This window comes from Phodopus roborovskii, unplaced genomic scaffold (assembly GCF_943737965.1).
Source record: "Phodopus roborovskii unplaced genomic scaffold, PHOROB, whole genome shotgun sequence".
NCBI lineage: Eukaryota > Metazoa > Chordata > Mammalia > Rodentia > Cricetidae > Phodopus > Phodopus roborovskii.
Genome location: NW_026126434.1, coordinates 3,352,611 through 3,369,599, shown reverse-complemented (window position 1 = coordinate 3,369,599; position 16,989 = coordinate 3,352,611). Strand labels below are relative to the sequence as shown.

The 16,989-nt window shown below is 44.3% G+C and overlaps 1 protein-coding gene across 2 annotated transcripts in view; it reads right to left on the bottom strand.

Moving 5' to 3' along the window:
- The window catches only part of Kcnh1 (potassium voltage-gated channel subfamily H member 1), a 263,443-nt gene that overhangs the window by 206,093 nt on the left and 40,361 nt on the right, over positions 1-16,989 (bottom strand). For both annotated transcript variants that reach the window (XM_051186665.1, XM_051186666.1), the window contains exons 4-5: positions 16,160-16,288; positions 12,348-12,466 (exon numbers count right to left, since the gene is read on the bottom strand). In XM_051186665.1, the coding sequence (XP_051042622.1) occupies positions 12,348-12,466; positions 16,160-16,288 (248 nt within the window). The remainder of the gene's footprint in view (positions 1-12,347; positions 12,467-16,159; positions 16,289-16,989) is intronic.

Below are 16,989 nucleotides of genomic sequence, written 5' to 3'. Positions count from 1 at the left end.
GGCAAAACATGCTTGGAGAACAGAAACAACAAACTAAGTTGGCATCAGAAGGGCTTGACTGTTAGACATTTAAGCTCTTCCCTGAAAGATGAGCCGCAAGGCTGATGCTCACACAGTGCATTTTTGACACACAAAGAGATGTGTGTAAATGGCCACATGTTACAGGCAAGAAGCACAAAAGCTCACTGTGGGAAGAATCTGGAGTGGCTGGGGCATGAGGGTAGATTTCTACTGTTTTCAGGCACCAAGGAGTATAATCCTGAGGTGAAGCTGGGTTAGGGGTGAAGCTGGGTTAAGGGAGTTGTGAACTCGACGAGGCCCTGGCATACAAGTGACAAGTTTCAGTTCAGGATGCTATGTGAAGATCTGTGAGGCTAACAGGTCAGTAGTGTAGAGGAAGGCCTGGAAAGTCCAAGGCTGAGGCTGAGGAGGAAACTCCATGGCCACATGAGCAGCATGGTTCACATGCAGACAGGTGTGCTATGAAATTCCTTTAGGGCCCCAGGAAGAAAAGACATGGACTTAGACCCATGATCCTTCCTGAGACCTGAATGGACCTGAAAGGGTCCACTCAGCAGGACCATGGTACACATGACACAGGCACAGCCTTTCTGGGGGTGATCCCAGAGTCCTCCCCACTCAAGCAAACTGTCTTCATTCATCATTTAAAGACGTGTAGACAAAGAGAAAAACTCTCGAGCCTTGGCTCTCTCACCCTTGTTCCAGGCAGCACCACCCTGACCTACGTGTTCCTATCTTTCCACTTCCCCACAGCAGCTTCAAAAGTCTCCTCAGCTTTAAAACGTCCTGGGTGATTATGACTATGGTGTGAGAACAAACTCATCCACATGCTCAAAGAAACTGCTGGACATTAAGGTTGGGCACAGCCCCGCCCCAGAGGAAAGCCTGAGCTGGGGCCTCAGACATCCTAAGCTAAAACACACAGGCACAGCTTCACTCCTGTTACAAACAGTCTTCTCCATAAACCAGGCAGGTGCTATTTTTAGGGTTTTCCATGATGCACTTGCTCTTTAATGGAAGAAATAAAGGCAGAGGAAGCAATTAAGAGTATTAACTCACAGGCACTGTAGAGCTAAGCACCGCCAGGAGATGCTTTCACAAATCAAACCTCACATGTAAGTGCAGTTGGGCAGCCTTGGTTTCTGCCCAGTGTGCCAAGTTCTTCAGCTGCATTCTTGGAACCATGGTTTTGAAAATGTCAGGTATGTTTGTAAATGTTAGGATGGTTTAGAGTTGAGGTACACTAGCAAGAGTGAACAGTGTCTCTTTGATGAAATAAGCCACAGACCATTCTCCACAGTCCACAACGAAGACACTACTGTCACGAGTGGCTGTGTGTGTGTGTGAGTGTGTGTGTGTGCATATATGTGCACATGTCTGTGGAGGCCACAGCACAGACTGAGATATTGTTCCTAAAGGGCCACCCAGTTTTGGGTTTTTATTGTTGTTTGTTTAAGACAGGATCTTTCATGGGCCTGGAGCTCACTTATTCACCCACCCTCGATGACCAGCCAACCCCAGGGATCTACCTGTCTGTCTCTGTTCCTCAGGATGGGATTATAAGCATGAGATACTCCAGACTCTTGTGACTGAGTTTCTAAGATTGAATTTAAGTCCTCATACTTTCCCCAAGTCCAGGACTGTGCCTGGTGGTAAGGACACATACGGAGAAACAGGACCCTGCCTACAAGGGCCTTTCATCCCCTGGGGAAGGTGAGCAGAAAACAGCACATCCTGGTGTCCTCACACTTAGGGTCTGAGGAGCATTCGGCCAGCCGAGGGTAGACAAGGAGACAAAACCTTTGGCTTCTGCACAGAGATGCAAAGAGTGAAAAGAAACTCCCTGTGGAGAGAGAGATGAAGTCAGACTGAGGAGGTCATGTTTCCAGGCCCAGGGAGCAGCATGAAGAAAGTGAGCTGCAGGCAATGGGAGCTAGATGAGCAGAGCACCAGGCTGAGTTCAGTCTGCAGCTGTGGTATAAAATTTAAATTTGCCCAAAGACGCCACAAGAAGACCTTAAAAGATCAGTAACTGTGAGATTAGATCGAACTTTCTTTTAAAGCACCATGAATCCACACAAACATCTTTTAGGGTCAGTGACATCCTGGTCCTGGTTGCAGGAGGATGGGGGAGGATTAACAGGGCTGAACAACCAGCCAGCTGCAGCAGAGGTTGGAGGGAGGACTGGGTCAGTCTGACTCCAGAGTTCTTTCTCTTTCCACTACATCACCCTGAAAGAGAAGAAAGAAGCAGAACAGGAGATGCTATCGTGAACCCCTGAGTCTGGTGTCGGCTGAATATGAGTGGCTTTTGTACTAACACAGTAAGTATGTCCCGGAAACAATCATGACAGCAGGGCAGAGACTTGGCCCCCCAAGTCTGATGGGGGACTCCATGTGCAGAGGGGCCAACGGCACAAGCCACCTTCAAGGTCAGGAGGCAAGAAGGCTAGCAGTACAGCCTCTTCCCAAGCTCATCTCCAGGGTATAATGAGGTGGCCCTCCCTAAGCTCTCAAATGACATCAGAAAATGATATCAGCCCCACTGTCCACATGCAGAAAATGAGGATTCATTCCAAAGAGTCTCTGGGGGCAGGTAGCTCTCTCTTGGAGCTCCTCCCACTATCCAGCATTCTCCCTCATGTTTCCCTAAAAAAAAAAAAAATCAAAATCCAATTTTACCCTGCTCAAAAAAGAAAGAAAGAAAGAAAGAAAGAAAGAAAGGAAAGAAAAAGAAAAAAATCATTGTAACAAGCAAAGTGAGCTCATGGAGCAAGGGAGGTAGCTTAGTGGGTAAAGTGTTGCAGGATAAACACTAGTTGAGAACCTAAGAGCTTGAAATTCCCCAATACTAAGCAGGCAGAAGCAGAAGGACCAGGGGCTGACTGGCCAACCAGCCTTGACAAATCAGTGAGCTCCAGGCACAGTGAATGATCAGATGAAAAGTGATCAAGGATGGCATCATCCTCTGGCCTCTGTACAAGTGCATACACGTGCATACATGTGCGCACAGCCTGCAGGCAGCTCGACACCTGTGTCCTTTCTAACTGTGGTCTAGACCTCTACCAGGGAGGTCGGCTGGTCTGAGACTCCTTTGTAGCTCTGCTCCCTTCCAGCTGAGGCAGAGTCTCTGCTCATGGTGGCAGGGAGGGACTTAGTGAATCTGGTCAGTTTTGGGGACTTCCTGAAGCTACGTTTGAGTTGTTTATCATCCTGCTTAAGGAACCTCCTGCAGGATGGAATGTTTTATACCTAGAGGGAACTGTTAGGCAACAAACTGGCTCGTAACACCCTCAGGAGACTCCTAATGATGAGCAGCTGGAAGAAGTCCATTCGTGTGCATACACAAGGCATCTCTTTTTTCATATTTCCCAAGCTCACTCTAGTGCACTTCACAAAAATTAAATGCCTTTCATTAAAAATGAATTTAAAATGTTAAGCTTAAGTGAAGCCCCTGACCCACTGGACAGGGTTTTAGTGAGGAAAGCAGTACCAGCCTTTGTCACTGAGGGACAGGACAAGCTGGTCTGACCCTGATGCTGAGCAGTTTCATCCAGTTTTAGCTGTTCACAACCTCTGTCTCCTATGTAACACAAGCTACCTCTCACACTGACACCAGCATCAGCATTCAAAGAACCAAATGGGCAGATTGCTAGGGTAAATGCTGGGTAATGATGGGAACATTTAATAAGCACAGTAATCTGACTTTGGGAACAGAAGTGTAACAGAAACCCAGTTTAACACAGTCCGAAGGAGGGAAACCCAAGTCCCCAGGCCTTATGCAGAACCAGGTTTGCCCTGAGGAAGGCACCTGCTCTTGTGGGGCTGCCTGGACAGAGACTGGACACAAGTTCTCTACCCCACGCTTCAGAGAGATGAAAGGAAAACAAAGCACCAGAGCCTGGTGCTATGAGAGGCCAGAGCTCCAGTCTATGCCACATGCAGCTGGGGAGCCAAAACTGAAACCATTCCCATCACTCAGCAGAAGCCTAAGAGAAGAGCCAGGCAGAACCAGAAGAAGATTGTTCCTGTAGTAAACTCAGAGCCACTACTTCTGCTGTCACATCATGTAGGAACTGAGGGACTGCCACCAAAAAGCCACCATTGTGGACAAGCTCAAAGACAAGGAAATTAAATAACATGGGAGGAGTGGGGGTGTTTCTAAGCAGTGGCAAGAAGTTGGTAAGAAAAACATGGTTATGTTTTTGGTTTTGAGACAGGGTCTCACTAGCCTTGAACTCACGGAGATCCAGCTGCCTCTGCCTCCCAAGTGCAGGGATTAAAGATGTGTGCCACCACAACCAGCAGGACATTGCTTCTGAAAAAATAGACTTGAAACTGAAATTGAATTCTAGGAATGAAAAGTATAGACATTTTCCAAAGGAAACACAAATAACTCAATGATTAAGCAAGAGGAATAAATGTCAGCATAAAAGTAAATGCTCATTTAAGCAATGATTAAAACTAGAGATGCATTTAGGCACATAAAGAGTTAAGAGTTCCTTATCCTCAAACTCCATGTGCTTCCCTGGGACAGAAGCCCATAGTAAGTAAGCCATAGGCCGCAGAGGAATATGCTGAGCCAATGAACTGGTAAGACACACATTAACAAATCAGGTGAGGCACTAACGACAAAGAATAAACAGCCAAGAGGCAGTTAAGAGCAAAGGAAATTATCCATGGCGGGGGGGGGGGGGGGGGGGGGTGTGTTCAGAACTGAGCTATTCTAAGGCCCATGTTTTCTTCTGGAAGAAGTTAAAATTATTAGTGTTTAAATTTTATTTATTTATTTATTTATTTATTATTACTCTGGGGGGGCATGTTTTTGTGGGCACTGAGGTGTCATGTGGTAACACATGGGGATCAAAGAGCAACTTTATAGAATCTGTTCTTTCCTTCCACCTTTGGGTTCTAGGACTTAAACTCAGGTCATCAGGCTTCCACAGCAAGTACCTCTACCCTCTAAGCCATCTTGCAGCCCCTTAAAATGATTAGCTTCAAGAGAAGCATGTGTGAGAATTATATAGATATAATCTAAGGGGCAGAAAAGATAACAGTGTGTCTTTAAATCAACAGAGAGAAATAGGACTGATCAAAGTGGGTAGGAAAAGAGTTAGAAGGAGGAAAAAAAAAAAAAGAACTAAACAGGAAACACAAAATCAGATCCCTCAAAGAAGTCTGAGTATGTCAGAAAGGACAAAGGCATAAAAGGCTACTCTTCACAAGAGGGTAGATGTTATCACTGAGGAGTCAGGAGCATGGAGCCAGTTCTACCTCACCACTCTGGGACTGGCTTTATTCCTTCCTCATAGGAAGTTAGGAGAATTGTTTTGGTAACATGTATATAGTTAATATCTTGCTTGCAGAGTACTGGAGTCATATACAGACTATGCACTGTGTCCGACTTAGATGTTTCTGTGGTAGCGGCACTTTGTTAAAAGCAAGAGTCAAGAATATGAATACGGAGCCATGGAAGACTTACAAATCAGATGGAAAAACATCCCAGGAAAATACTAACTCAAAAGAATCGGGCACAATATTAAGTACAATAATATTTTAGGCAGAGGCTTGTACATATAAAAGATGACTATCTAGAAGGCTCCATGCTTCCAAAAGAGGGAAGCAGCCAACAGTCATACCAAGCTATGACAATCCATGAACCATAAGAGTGACCAGCATGGCCATGATAACTCTAAGGGTGCAGTCGTTGCATGCAAACAGTGGTAACCAACTGTTTTCTAATTGCACATAGGGCCAACTCAGCAAAAGGGAATTGTGCCTAGTACTGGAAAGCTTTCAACTACTCAGGGCTGGTGAAGTCATAGATCTTGGAGGAGAACCTATGACTCTCCTTCTGTTAAATCAAATCATCTTTAACTACAAGCCAAATGTTTGTCCTTATACCCACAGATAAGTGTGATCCTCACCCCTACCCCCTATCAAGGAAAGTTTTCTTTGCAACAGCTGGAGACCATTACACAAAATGACAAGCAATCAAAATACAGAATTGTAGAACCCAGTCCCAACTGATACATCTACAGCACAATTCCAGCCCCAAAGCCTCAGGGATTGTCACTGAAGACAGGAGGGAAGGCTGTAAGAGGCAGAGAAATGGGAGCTTGCTGTAGATGTCTTCTAGGAATGGCAGAAGTTACACGCATGCAATCTAACCAACATGGCTGCCTAAACTTTAGCCAAACAGGGATGACACCAATTAACAATGCAAATGGACAGGGGTGAGCTCATGAAGTCTCAGTCCTACACAAGGAACTGCAACTAAAGGATTTTGAGAGCTGGAGAAATGCTCTTCCCCAGGGACAAGCACACCAATTGGTTATCCAATGCCAAACAATCAGCCCTAAAAACATATACATAAGATAGTAATATTATACATACTGAGCAGGTTGTAGTTATGTACTTAGGAATATATGTATACATATACACATATATGTATGTGACAACAACTGATTGAAAAGGAAGCCATGAACTTGAAAGAAAGCAAGACAGAGTCTATGGGAGGGTTTGGAGTGGGGAAGAGGAGGAGGGAAATGGTGTAGTTAGATTGTAGTCCTCAAAATTAAAAACAAATACTTAAAAAAAAAAAGACTAACTGATAAGTTGAACACTCTACCAGGAAAAGATGAATCATCTAGCAGCAAAATGGGCAAAGAACATGAGGAAGAAATCACAGAAGAATCTGAAAGGCAAATAAGTACTGAAGAAGTTGAACCTCAGTTCCATTTAAGCCAACTGAAATCAAAATGAAATACTGTTACCCACCAGATTGAGAAAACTTTAGAATTCTAACCCTGCCAAGCGGTCATAGCAACGTCTTCACACATTTCTGGTAAGAGAGTAAACAACACACTCCTTTCCCAGAGCTAAAAACAGGCTGGGTAGACATCTCCATCAGTAAAGCTCTTGCCAAAAAAGAATGAGGACCCAAGTTTGGACCCTCAAAACCTACTTAAGAGTTGGATGTGGTTGCTTGTGCCTGTAATCCCAGCATGCTGTAGGTGTAATGAGAGGCTGGGATAGGGAAGCCCCAGAAGCTCTCAGGCCAGCAGAATTTGGCTGAGGCTACCCCAAATCTCTAAGCTTCAGTATAAACCACTAGAAATATCAGAAACTGGAAAGCAAAGGATGGATAAAAACTGAAAAAGAAGTAACCAAGAGTGGAATATCCAAAAACCAGGATAAGTAAGTACTAAAGGCATAAACACAGAAGTGTGGGCAGACTAAGCACTCAGGCTTCACCAGGCTGGAGCCAGTGACAGATCTCAGATCCCAGGACCGGGATGCTGCCACAAAAACAAAAACCTAGGAATGTTGCATTAAACCACATAAATATCAAAGGCAATAACAATCTTGAAAGGAGCCATACACAAAAACATTGCCTAACTGTCTTAGTGTCTTTTCCACTCCTGTGATAAAATACTCTGACAAAAGCATCTGGAGGAGAAAAGACTCATGGCTCAAACACACATCTACTACAACAGCCAAATCAAGTCAAGGTGGCAAGTGCTCACGGCCGCTCATCATGCAGCTCCTATAAGCACAAAGCAGACATGGGCTTGGATGCCTGCTGCTACCCAGTCAGGGGTCAGTGCCACCCTCAGTGGACAGGTTCCCACACCAATCAACACAATCTAGATAATCCCCCAGTGGCATGCTCAGAGACCTCCCAGGGGAGGTCAGAGTCTATGGAGCTGACAATTAACGCTAACCTTCAGAGATATAAACTTAAGGATCACCACCAACATCTCACAACCCAGCAAATCATGCAGACAGAAATGTACAACAGCCTACATATCTGTTCCACATGAAATCACGCCCCTCCCAAGTGAAGGGGAAAGAGAGATCAAGTGTACATGCCGCTAGTAGATGGGTCTCACAGATAATACCAGAGGAGGTGAAGTCCACTACAAAGAAGGAAGATGTCCTACTACAAACATGCCTAGAGTTTAGAAGACTCTCAGAGAGAGAACAGAGGTAAACGAGTTCCATTTTGTTATTATTAGATATCTAGCATTGAAGTTTAACCAAAATAATTATAACATGGTAGGCAAGATTGTTCAGTGAGTAGGCACTGGCCACTAAGCCTGATGGCCTGATGACTTAGGATCCCCATGATAGAGGGACAGAATTGATTCTCATGAGTTGTCTTTGGCTGTCATACACACACACATAGTAAAAATAACAGTGACAATGTATTTGACTATGGAGGTAAGTGTAGATGTACATTTATATAAATGACATGAGGGAAAGCAATGGTTCATGGAACAGAACATAGGGGTATGTTGTTATAAGAATGCATTTTCACTGCCCATGAAGCAGTGTAGTGTTGTGTGAATATATGAATATACTGCTAGTCAGCCAAGATAAATCCGTGAGCTCCAGATTCAGATTCAGGGAGACCCTGTCTCAAAAAACAACACATGGAGTAATTGAGGACAACACCTGACTTTGACTTCTAACTTATACATACACACACATGCACATGCCCCCATATACATGTACACACTCATACTCACATGTACATATACATACACCACACTCATTCACAAAAGAAGCACATTTTATCTAATCAAAAACTGAAATCATAAAAACGTTCCATTAAAAACAAGACAAGAAGAGAAAAAAGTGGACAACGCCGTAGGGGCGAAAACCAAGGGCAGTGAAGAGAGAAGTGTAGACACTCCAGCCAGCAGCCTGAGCTTCAATAATCATGTTAAGCTTAGACTGTCAGACTGACATTTTAAAAAATCCAGCCACATGCTGTCTGCAGCCCCATATTAAATAAGAGATGGAGACAAGATGGGGAAAGATGTGCCGTGCTATCACTAATTTAATGAAAGGAAGGTAACTACATTCATTTCCAACAGACTCAGAGAAAACAACTTTATCAAGGATAAGGGCAGCATTATAGTTAGGGGCCAGTACTCCAAGAGTACATAACCAATCTGCACAGGCACACAATAGCATCTAAGTCTGTGAGCTAAGGACTATGAGGAGGGCGGAGGAGACAGCCCAGTGGGTAAGATACTTGCCTTGCAAGCATGAGGACCTGAGTTCAAATCTACAGCACCTATTTAAAAAGCCAGGTGTGGCCACACAGAGACACACCTATAGTCCCAGCACTGCCTGGGGCAGAGATACGAAGACTACTGGCCCATGCTGGTCACCAGCCCAGCTCCAGGTTCAGTGAGAGACCCTGTCTCGAAGGAATAAGGTAGAGAGTGATATGGCAGGACACCTGATGTCCTCCTCCGGCCTCTGAGTGTACATGGGTGCATGCACCAACAGAAATACACACTTGTAAGTAAATGAAAATGTCTTTTAACTAAATATATAACAATTTAAGTAAAACTATAATTTATCAAAACTTATGTTTTGATAGAGGGAAAAATCAAAATCAGTAATCTAAATACCTGCTTTAAAAAACTAGACAAAGAAGAGAAAATTAGATCATAAGTAAGAAATCTAGGCAGAAACCAATAAAGTGGTAGATAGAAAGTCAACAGAGGAAATCGGTGAAAACCAAAAGCTAGTAATCTGAACAGGTCAATAAAATCAGCAAGCCAGTAGCTGAAGCTTGCCCTGGAATGAGTCACACATTCTTGTCTCATTTTGAATCGAGGGACCAGATGGACAGACAGACAAAACACTAAGTCATTTCCTTCTTCCACTCATTAAATCGATTTCTACAAATTAAGTAACACTACTAAACAGCTATTAAGTGCTGTGGTTCTAAGTGCTTGGGATTATCCCAGAACAACAAACACAACTAAAAAGTAGACTCGGACCAGGGATGGCTCAGCAAGGAGGAACAGTTGAGGAGAAGTGAAGGACAGAATTCAGATCCCTGCGCTTACACATAACAAACCAGATTTTACACCAGCTCCAAGGAGGGTAGAGACAGAAGGATGCTGGTGCTTGCTGGCCTGTAAACGAGCCATGTAAATGCAAGCCCCAGATTTAGCAAGAAACCTTGTACACACACATCTGCATACACATGCATACATACCCTCACACATTAATTAAATGAGTGAATAAAATTTTAAGCAGACTGTATATTACATTATAAAACACATTATGTGTTGGGGGAAAAGGTTAAGAAGTGGGTGAGGCACTTGTCCTTCCCTCGTCTAACTATACTATTATCTTTGCCCCCTCTCCTTATTTTGTGACATAACATGTACTGCTAGGAGTCAGCATTACATACTGGTTATAAGTATGGTCACTGAAGATGGAGTGTCCCCTTCTGGGAAATGGTGTGCCTTCCACTGAACAGGGGACAGTGACCATGAAATGAAGAGTCACTTTGCTATTTTCTTAGTGGGAGGTCAGTGTGGTTTAAGGTAAATGTGTGGGCACTCCACTGACAAGAGAATAAAATGATTACTTCTACGTCAGCTCAGCTAAGGCCTGGCTAGGTCATCAAGAAAACACAGATGTGTTCCTGTAAAGGGATGCTGTCGCCCTCATTAGCATCTAGACAGTTAACTCTGAGGGGAAAGGGAATGTCCTCTATAATGTGACATGTCTCATACAACCTGAAGAAAGGCCTGAGGAGTGGAAGGCTGTCTGCCTGCTGTGATGCTCATCTTGACTGTCAACTTGACAGGCTTTGGAATCACCCAGGAGACACTTCTCTGGGTGTTTGTCTGTGAAAGGGGTCCTGGAGAGGAGGGAAGACCCACCCCAAATGGGCTGGGGCCTCAGGCTGGGTAACAAGGAGAAAGTGAGCTGACTACTGCATTCACTATACTTCCCGAGTGTGGATGCAGCACGACTGACTGCTTCCCACTCCTGTCACTGAGACTTTCCCACCACCATGGGATTTGTCCCCTTAGTCCATGACCAAACAAACCCTTCCAAGTTTCTTTTGTCTAGTATTTTGTCAGAGAGATAAGAAACTGAGACCCTAGGAAAGAAGGAATGTACCCATAACTGCAGCTTTGGCTCCTCCTGAGAATGTCCAGTCTGATGACCAGACATATGTACAGCCAAATGCCACAATCAAATAGACTAGTTCATTGCAATAAACCTCTTAGCTATTTCTCAGGCCACATGGGGAAAATGCTATTTAAGCAAAGACTTGTAAGGAAGTAGTTGACACACAGACATATCCATGTGGAAAGCCAGCCTGTGATATACATGAAAGAAACAACACAGAAGCCAGTGTGGCCATATGACAGTGAGCAAAGGGACACGCAGGACCAAAGGTCACTGCATCATCAACAAGGAAAAACAGAGAAAACACATCTGTGAGTTGTACAACCAAATGATTCTCTTCAGCACAGCGTACATTCCCACTATTGACAAAAGCTCCTAGGGAGCCTGTGTAATAGACTTACCCAGCAAGCACTGCACGTGCACCTGACACCCTTTAGAGCTCGGCATGCTGGGAATTTCTTCCTTACAAAAACTGGAAGCCAGAAGTTAGGCCAGTAGGGCTGTACTTTCAACCAATGCTCAAAAGTTGACTGTCTATCTCAAGGCAACTTGAGAGCTTATGCTGACACATTTGGTGAGATGATGGTTTGCTGAGTGAAGTGTGACATGTCCCAAGAAGGTCCTGCCCTCACCTCACTGAGAATCTGAAGACAATGCCTGACTGAGGGTGGGTACAGAAGACGAGAGTGTATTAAATCTGACAGATACTTCTCATGGCTTCACACACCCCAGCAAATGGGAGAATGCCACCACTTCAGATTGTCCTTACCTCAGAGGTTATCGATCAACAACTTTAAGAATGTGTATTAACCTGCAAAGGATCCATGGATATATAAAGTGAAGAAAGGAAGACAAGGTCATCCTCAACCCTATAAACATTAAATGTGGAGTTCCTCTTAGGAAGCAGGATGTGTCCAAAAGAAAGTATTAAATGTACATGGCCAGAAATCACAGAAGACTTTTATTTTTCCTTTTGATTTTCATATCATTGTTTTCCTTGAATACATATTCATATTGCTAAAATAGCAAAATTATCTATGACTTATAAGTTGTTTTAAAGGCTTCCTTTACAAATAGGAAGAAATTGCAGCTCCTTACTGTGTCCAAAGAAAAGTAAACTGACACCTATAATCACACAAAAGTCAGGGTTGTCTCCAGGCTGCTTTTACACAGTGTGACAACCAAAACAGGTTACATAGAACAGTTTATGGAGTCCAGAAAAACCAAAGTCCCAGCCAAGAAGCTGGAGGTCCCAGGGGTCCCCTTCCACTCCGGTACACTAACCCACATGCCCCCAAGAAGTGCTACCAAGTGTAACAGCCCACACACCCTCAGGAAGTGAGGCTGATTGCTACGCCCACCCTTACCTCTGCCAGGCGGGAGTGTTTGTGGACATTCTCGCCTTTCTGTACACTGGGAGCCAGCTGCTGCAGGACGCCCCTGCTGCTTGTCAGGGCTCTGGTCAGCCGAGCAAACTTCCCCCAACCTGAAGCAAGCACGAGAGCACAAAGACAAGGTCAGCTACACACCAAGAGAACACAGGCGCCCTCACCCATCCATGCCACAGGACAACACCCAGTGTCCTCTGGAGCTTCCATGAGTCCATCCCACAAGCAAAACCTGATGCTCAGAAATGCACCCTCAAGTATTTGAGGTTTGGGCAGTACCTTGCTTTTCCAACATACTTGAGCTCCATTCTGATCACAGCCTTGAGTCAACAGCAGGCAAGTTTCAGGTCAGGAACATTATACAAATAAGGAAAAGGAGGCCCAGTGCACCCACATTCAGAGGATGTGTCTAGAGTGTCTAGAACCCAGACTTCTCTGCTCAAGGCTCTCACTGGCTCACAGCAGGTGATGGAGGTGGCTCTCTGCCTTGGGTGACTTGCCTCAGGCTAGTCTCAACTCCTCCATCATATGATCTTGCAGAAACTGAGCTACAAGGTGGAGTTTGTAAATGATGTGACTAACCAGGTTTGCATTGCTAGGAAGAGAAATGCAGAATGCTGTCACTTTCAGATGTGGTGCAGTGACTGGGCTGTTGGAGTTCTACTGGGGTCAGCAGGAGAGACAGCCTAGACTCTACAGGGGTTGTTGAGATCTTTTCACGCACCCCACTACAGGGTGAACTTGGTGGGATGTGCTATGGGAACTGTTTGAAATCTCTTTCAGCTTTAAAATCTCTCCAAATTGGAGCAACATTGGTACAAAACAGTGGATACACATGGGAAGTCAGCATGAACCACTGCCTATATGTCAGTGAACTGTGAACCCACACAAGTGGCCACAACACTGCCTGTGCCCTGGAGTATCCCATCCAGTCTTTTCCCCCATGAATGTGCAAACATGCAAAGTCTACAAGGGCTATAAGCAGCTTCACTGACTAACAACCTCTCTGTTATCCAACATTAGAAGGAAAAAGGCTGCACTGTGTATCTGACTCCTCATCAATGAGCCCCAGGAAGGAGACCTCATCCTCCAATATTCCAATCTTGGTCCTTACAAAATCTTCTCTGGAGTTTTCCCTGCTCAGGACACACCCACACTACCCAGGCACCCAAAATGTGAATTACATGATCAAAACCAAGTAATCTGAAACAAGATTTGAACACACCTAAGTTAATAAACTAGCCAGATAGTAGAGGCTATTTGGGAGTTTTCTGCATGGTATCTTCTTGCTTCTATTCTCAACAAGCCCAGGGAAGCAAGTCTCTGAAGACAATGCTGACTGTGGTGCTTAACTACAACCCCCACCCTCCCACCCCCACCCCCACCCACAGGGGCAGTGGAAATGAGCCAAGAGCATCTCCAGAAAGCAAGGTCAAGCCAAAGCAATCCAGCCACACAGCCCACCACACTTCCTATCTGGATCAGACTGCACCAATTGCTAGGCCTTTCCATCATAAACAGGATAATATAAAGTCTGATTTTGTCCTGGGCAGACCACTATACCACAGTGGGCCAGGGGTATGGTGGCGGGAAGCAGTAGCATCACATGGCACTGCACAGAGGCTTAGAGAGTCATATCGTTGAGGTGGCATGAAGCTGGATTCCCTACCAGGATTCTCACATTGAAAGCTAATGTATGTGAGCATGTACATGTGTTTATACATATGTGTGTGTGCACATGTATGTGTATATGTATGTCTGTGTACATATGTGTATATTCATGTATACACATATGTGAGTACGTGTGTGTATATGTATACATGTATGTTTCTACATATTCACAGGTGTCTATGTATAAATATGTGTTCTATATATAGGTGTTCTAAATTGACTACAAATAGCCGCATGTTACACATGCTATTTCATTCACAATAAGAATCAATACAGGACAAGATGTTACCTTGGCTAATAAGGAATAGTTGAGAGGGAGAAAAGGAAGGAGGGAAAGAGAGGGAGGGAGGGAATTCACCAAGCTTCTCATCAACAACAAGATGCACCACAGGGGCAGGTCAGGCCGAGTAAGTGGAACATATGATTCTTGGGAAATAAAGCCAAGCAAGTCTCAGACCATCACTCTGATTCATCACTTCTTTTGGGTGTTGTGAGAATCAAGTAGGTACTTATGCATCAGATAAGAAACTTTCAGAAGACTATGCCTTTCCTACTATAATAATAATAATTATTGTTATTATTACATACCACTCTATCTCAGCAGAAAACATTTGACATAGGCAAATCACATATTTTAAATTTTTAAGTAAACACTTAAAAAGTAATTGTCAAAATCTAAATGGCCTCAGAACAGCGCTTCTGAGTTTGTTAGGTTGACAGAAGCAAACAGCCCTTCTAAGTGAGTCACCATGTGCTATCTGCCACTCTGAGGAATCTTCAAACCCAAACTAGAAACTGGGCAGTGTGATGCCTGCACTCTGAGCCGCCACACCCTGGAAAAGGGTGGCACACACAGCATTGTGATCCATAAATGTGTCTAAATGTGATGGGATTTTAAACACCCTCAGAGACACAGACCCCCCCCCCATGATGCTCATTTAACAGTCTTTGTCACATCCCAGGTAACAATGCCCCGGCCTGCCTCTCCTCTGGACTCGATGGCTGGCATTTCTCAGCTGTATCATAGGAATTCTCAAGAGCAGAGCTCTGGAGCAGAAAGCCTGTCATGGAGCTAGGTAGCCTGGCAACATGAAATAGCTGCTGGGTTCTTGGTTAATTGAGTGCAAATTGTAGGAGAGGGGTGTGAAACACTACTCTGATATCCTGTAACCTCAGACAGCTGGCAACACCATGCTGTTCCTCCTATCCCCAATGGGCTGAGCCTAACTCTCTCTCCTAGCAACCTTGCCATCTCCTTTCCAAAGCCCCCACTATTATCCAAACAACACACACCTACAATCTGGCTAAAATCTAAGGTCATGCAGCTGACCAGATGACCCCTACAGAAATGTTACTGAGTCCCTGGCCTCAGTAACATCATGTTTGAAATCAATTAATCAGCCACAGGTACAATGCAACCAGACACAGATAAGCCACATTTAGACATATACATGGGGTTCAAAGCATGGTGGTGGATATGTGAGTGTATCTAACTTTTTCCTAATTGTGTCACAACTCAGATGGATTAATTTAGCCCAAATTTTGGTTTCGAGACCATGGCAGACACACTGCCGTTTACCAACATCTTAGTTTTCTTGGCTTCTCCCCTTTCAGGTTCATCATTGTCTGATTTCTTGTGTTGAAGGGGCTGCAAGCAAGACAGACCCAAGGGCATCTACTTGGAAGTCATAAACATGGTATGGCCACGCCTACCCATGTGGATGACTATGAATACCTGTCAAGAGTGATAGCTTAGTGGAAAAGCGATTGCCTAGCATGTGCAAGGCCATACATCTAATCTCCAGCGGTGGAAAGATGGAGGCAAAAGGAAAGGAAACCTGGAAGAGTCCTGGTGCTGTCAGGTATGCCTGGCTGCTTTCTTGCATCAAACTGTAAGTGTAAAAGGGTTCATTTCTAAACGCCTTACCAAACAACGTTTTCTGTCTCTCACTTCCCCAAGCACACAACAGAATAACATAATACCCAACACAAACTAAGATCTAAATCCTGATCTATGCACAAGATTGCCTTGGCAACCTCAACTTTTCTGTAGCAAAATGGAGAGTCAAAGGGGGAGAACCACACATATAAACATACATGCACAAATCAGAATTACAAACCTTTGCATGAGTCATCCTCAATCGGCTGCTTGAAGGCAGTTATGTCACTGAATGTGCAAAGGAACAGAACCACTTTATCCTGTTCATTCCGGATCGGAGCAATCTTCACAAAAAACCACACGGGTGTCCCTGAAAGGAATACCAAAAGGGTGGTCAGTTGTTTGCACCCTCGTCTGAGGGACTGGAGAATCAAGGGCATGGGAGTGAACAGATGCAAATATTAGTTCACTGTCAAATGTTGCTGTTAGTTCGGGCATTGAATATCTCATTTTTTTTCTTGCTGGGGTGAAAACTTACAGTGACTACACAGCAGGAACTTCCTTTAAGCACAGAGTCTGAAATCTCATAAAACAGAAAACAGCTTGAAAATCTCACTATCTCTCATGGAAGAAACTTAGATAGAGCACAGGGTGACAGTAGAAAGTGGAAGCTGAGGTGGACACTGCCAACCATGAACAGACTCTGTCCCTGGCTAAAGATCCCCACAGCTCACACACTGCCTGTGAAACTATCATCCATGTGAACATGCTTGAGCAAACATGGGCCAAAACCTGAATTTGTGTGTAAGCATGAATAACCCTAAGATGTATAAGCAGTCAGAAAATAGATCAAATGAAAATATGCCATTCTTGGTTTTAAATACGTGTCCATGGCCGAAGTTGTTCTTCTTACCCTCAGCATAATTTTAACCATCAGATTTGAGGTGCTCTGAGAAAGCCAAGAGATTGTAACACCACCCTAAGAAAAGCATGCTTTGAAGGAAATCCGGTTCAAAATGAACAGCATGTCAAAACCAAGAAAAGCATGACCTTGGAATTGTCCTGTAACTG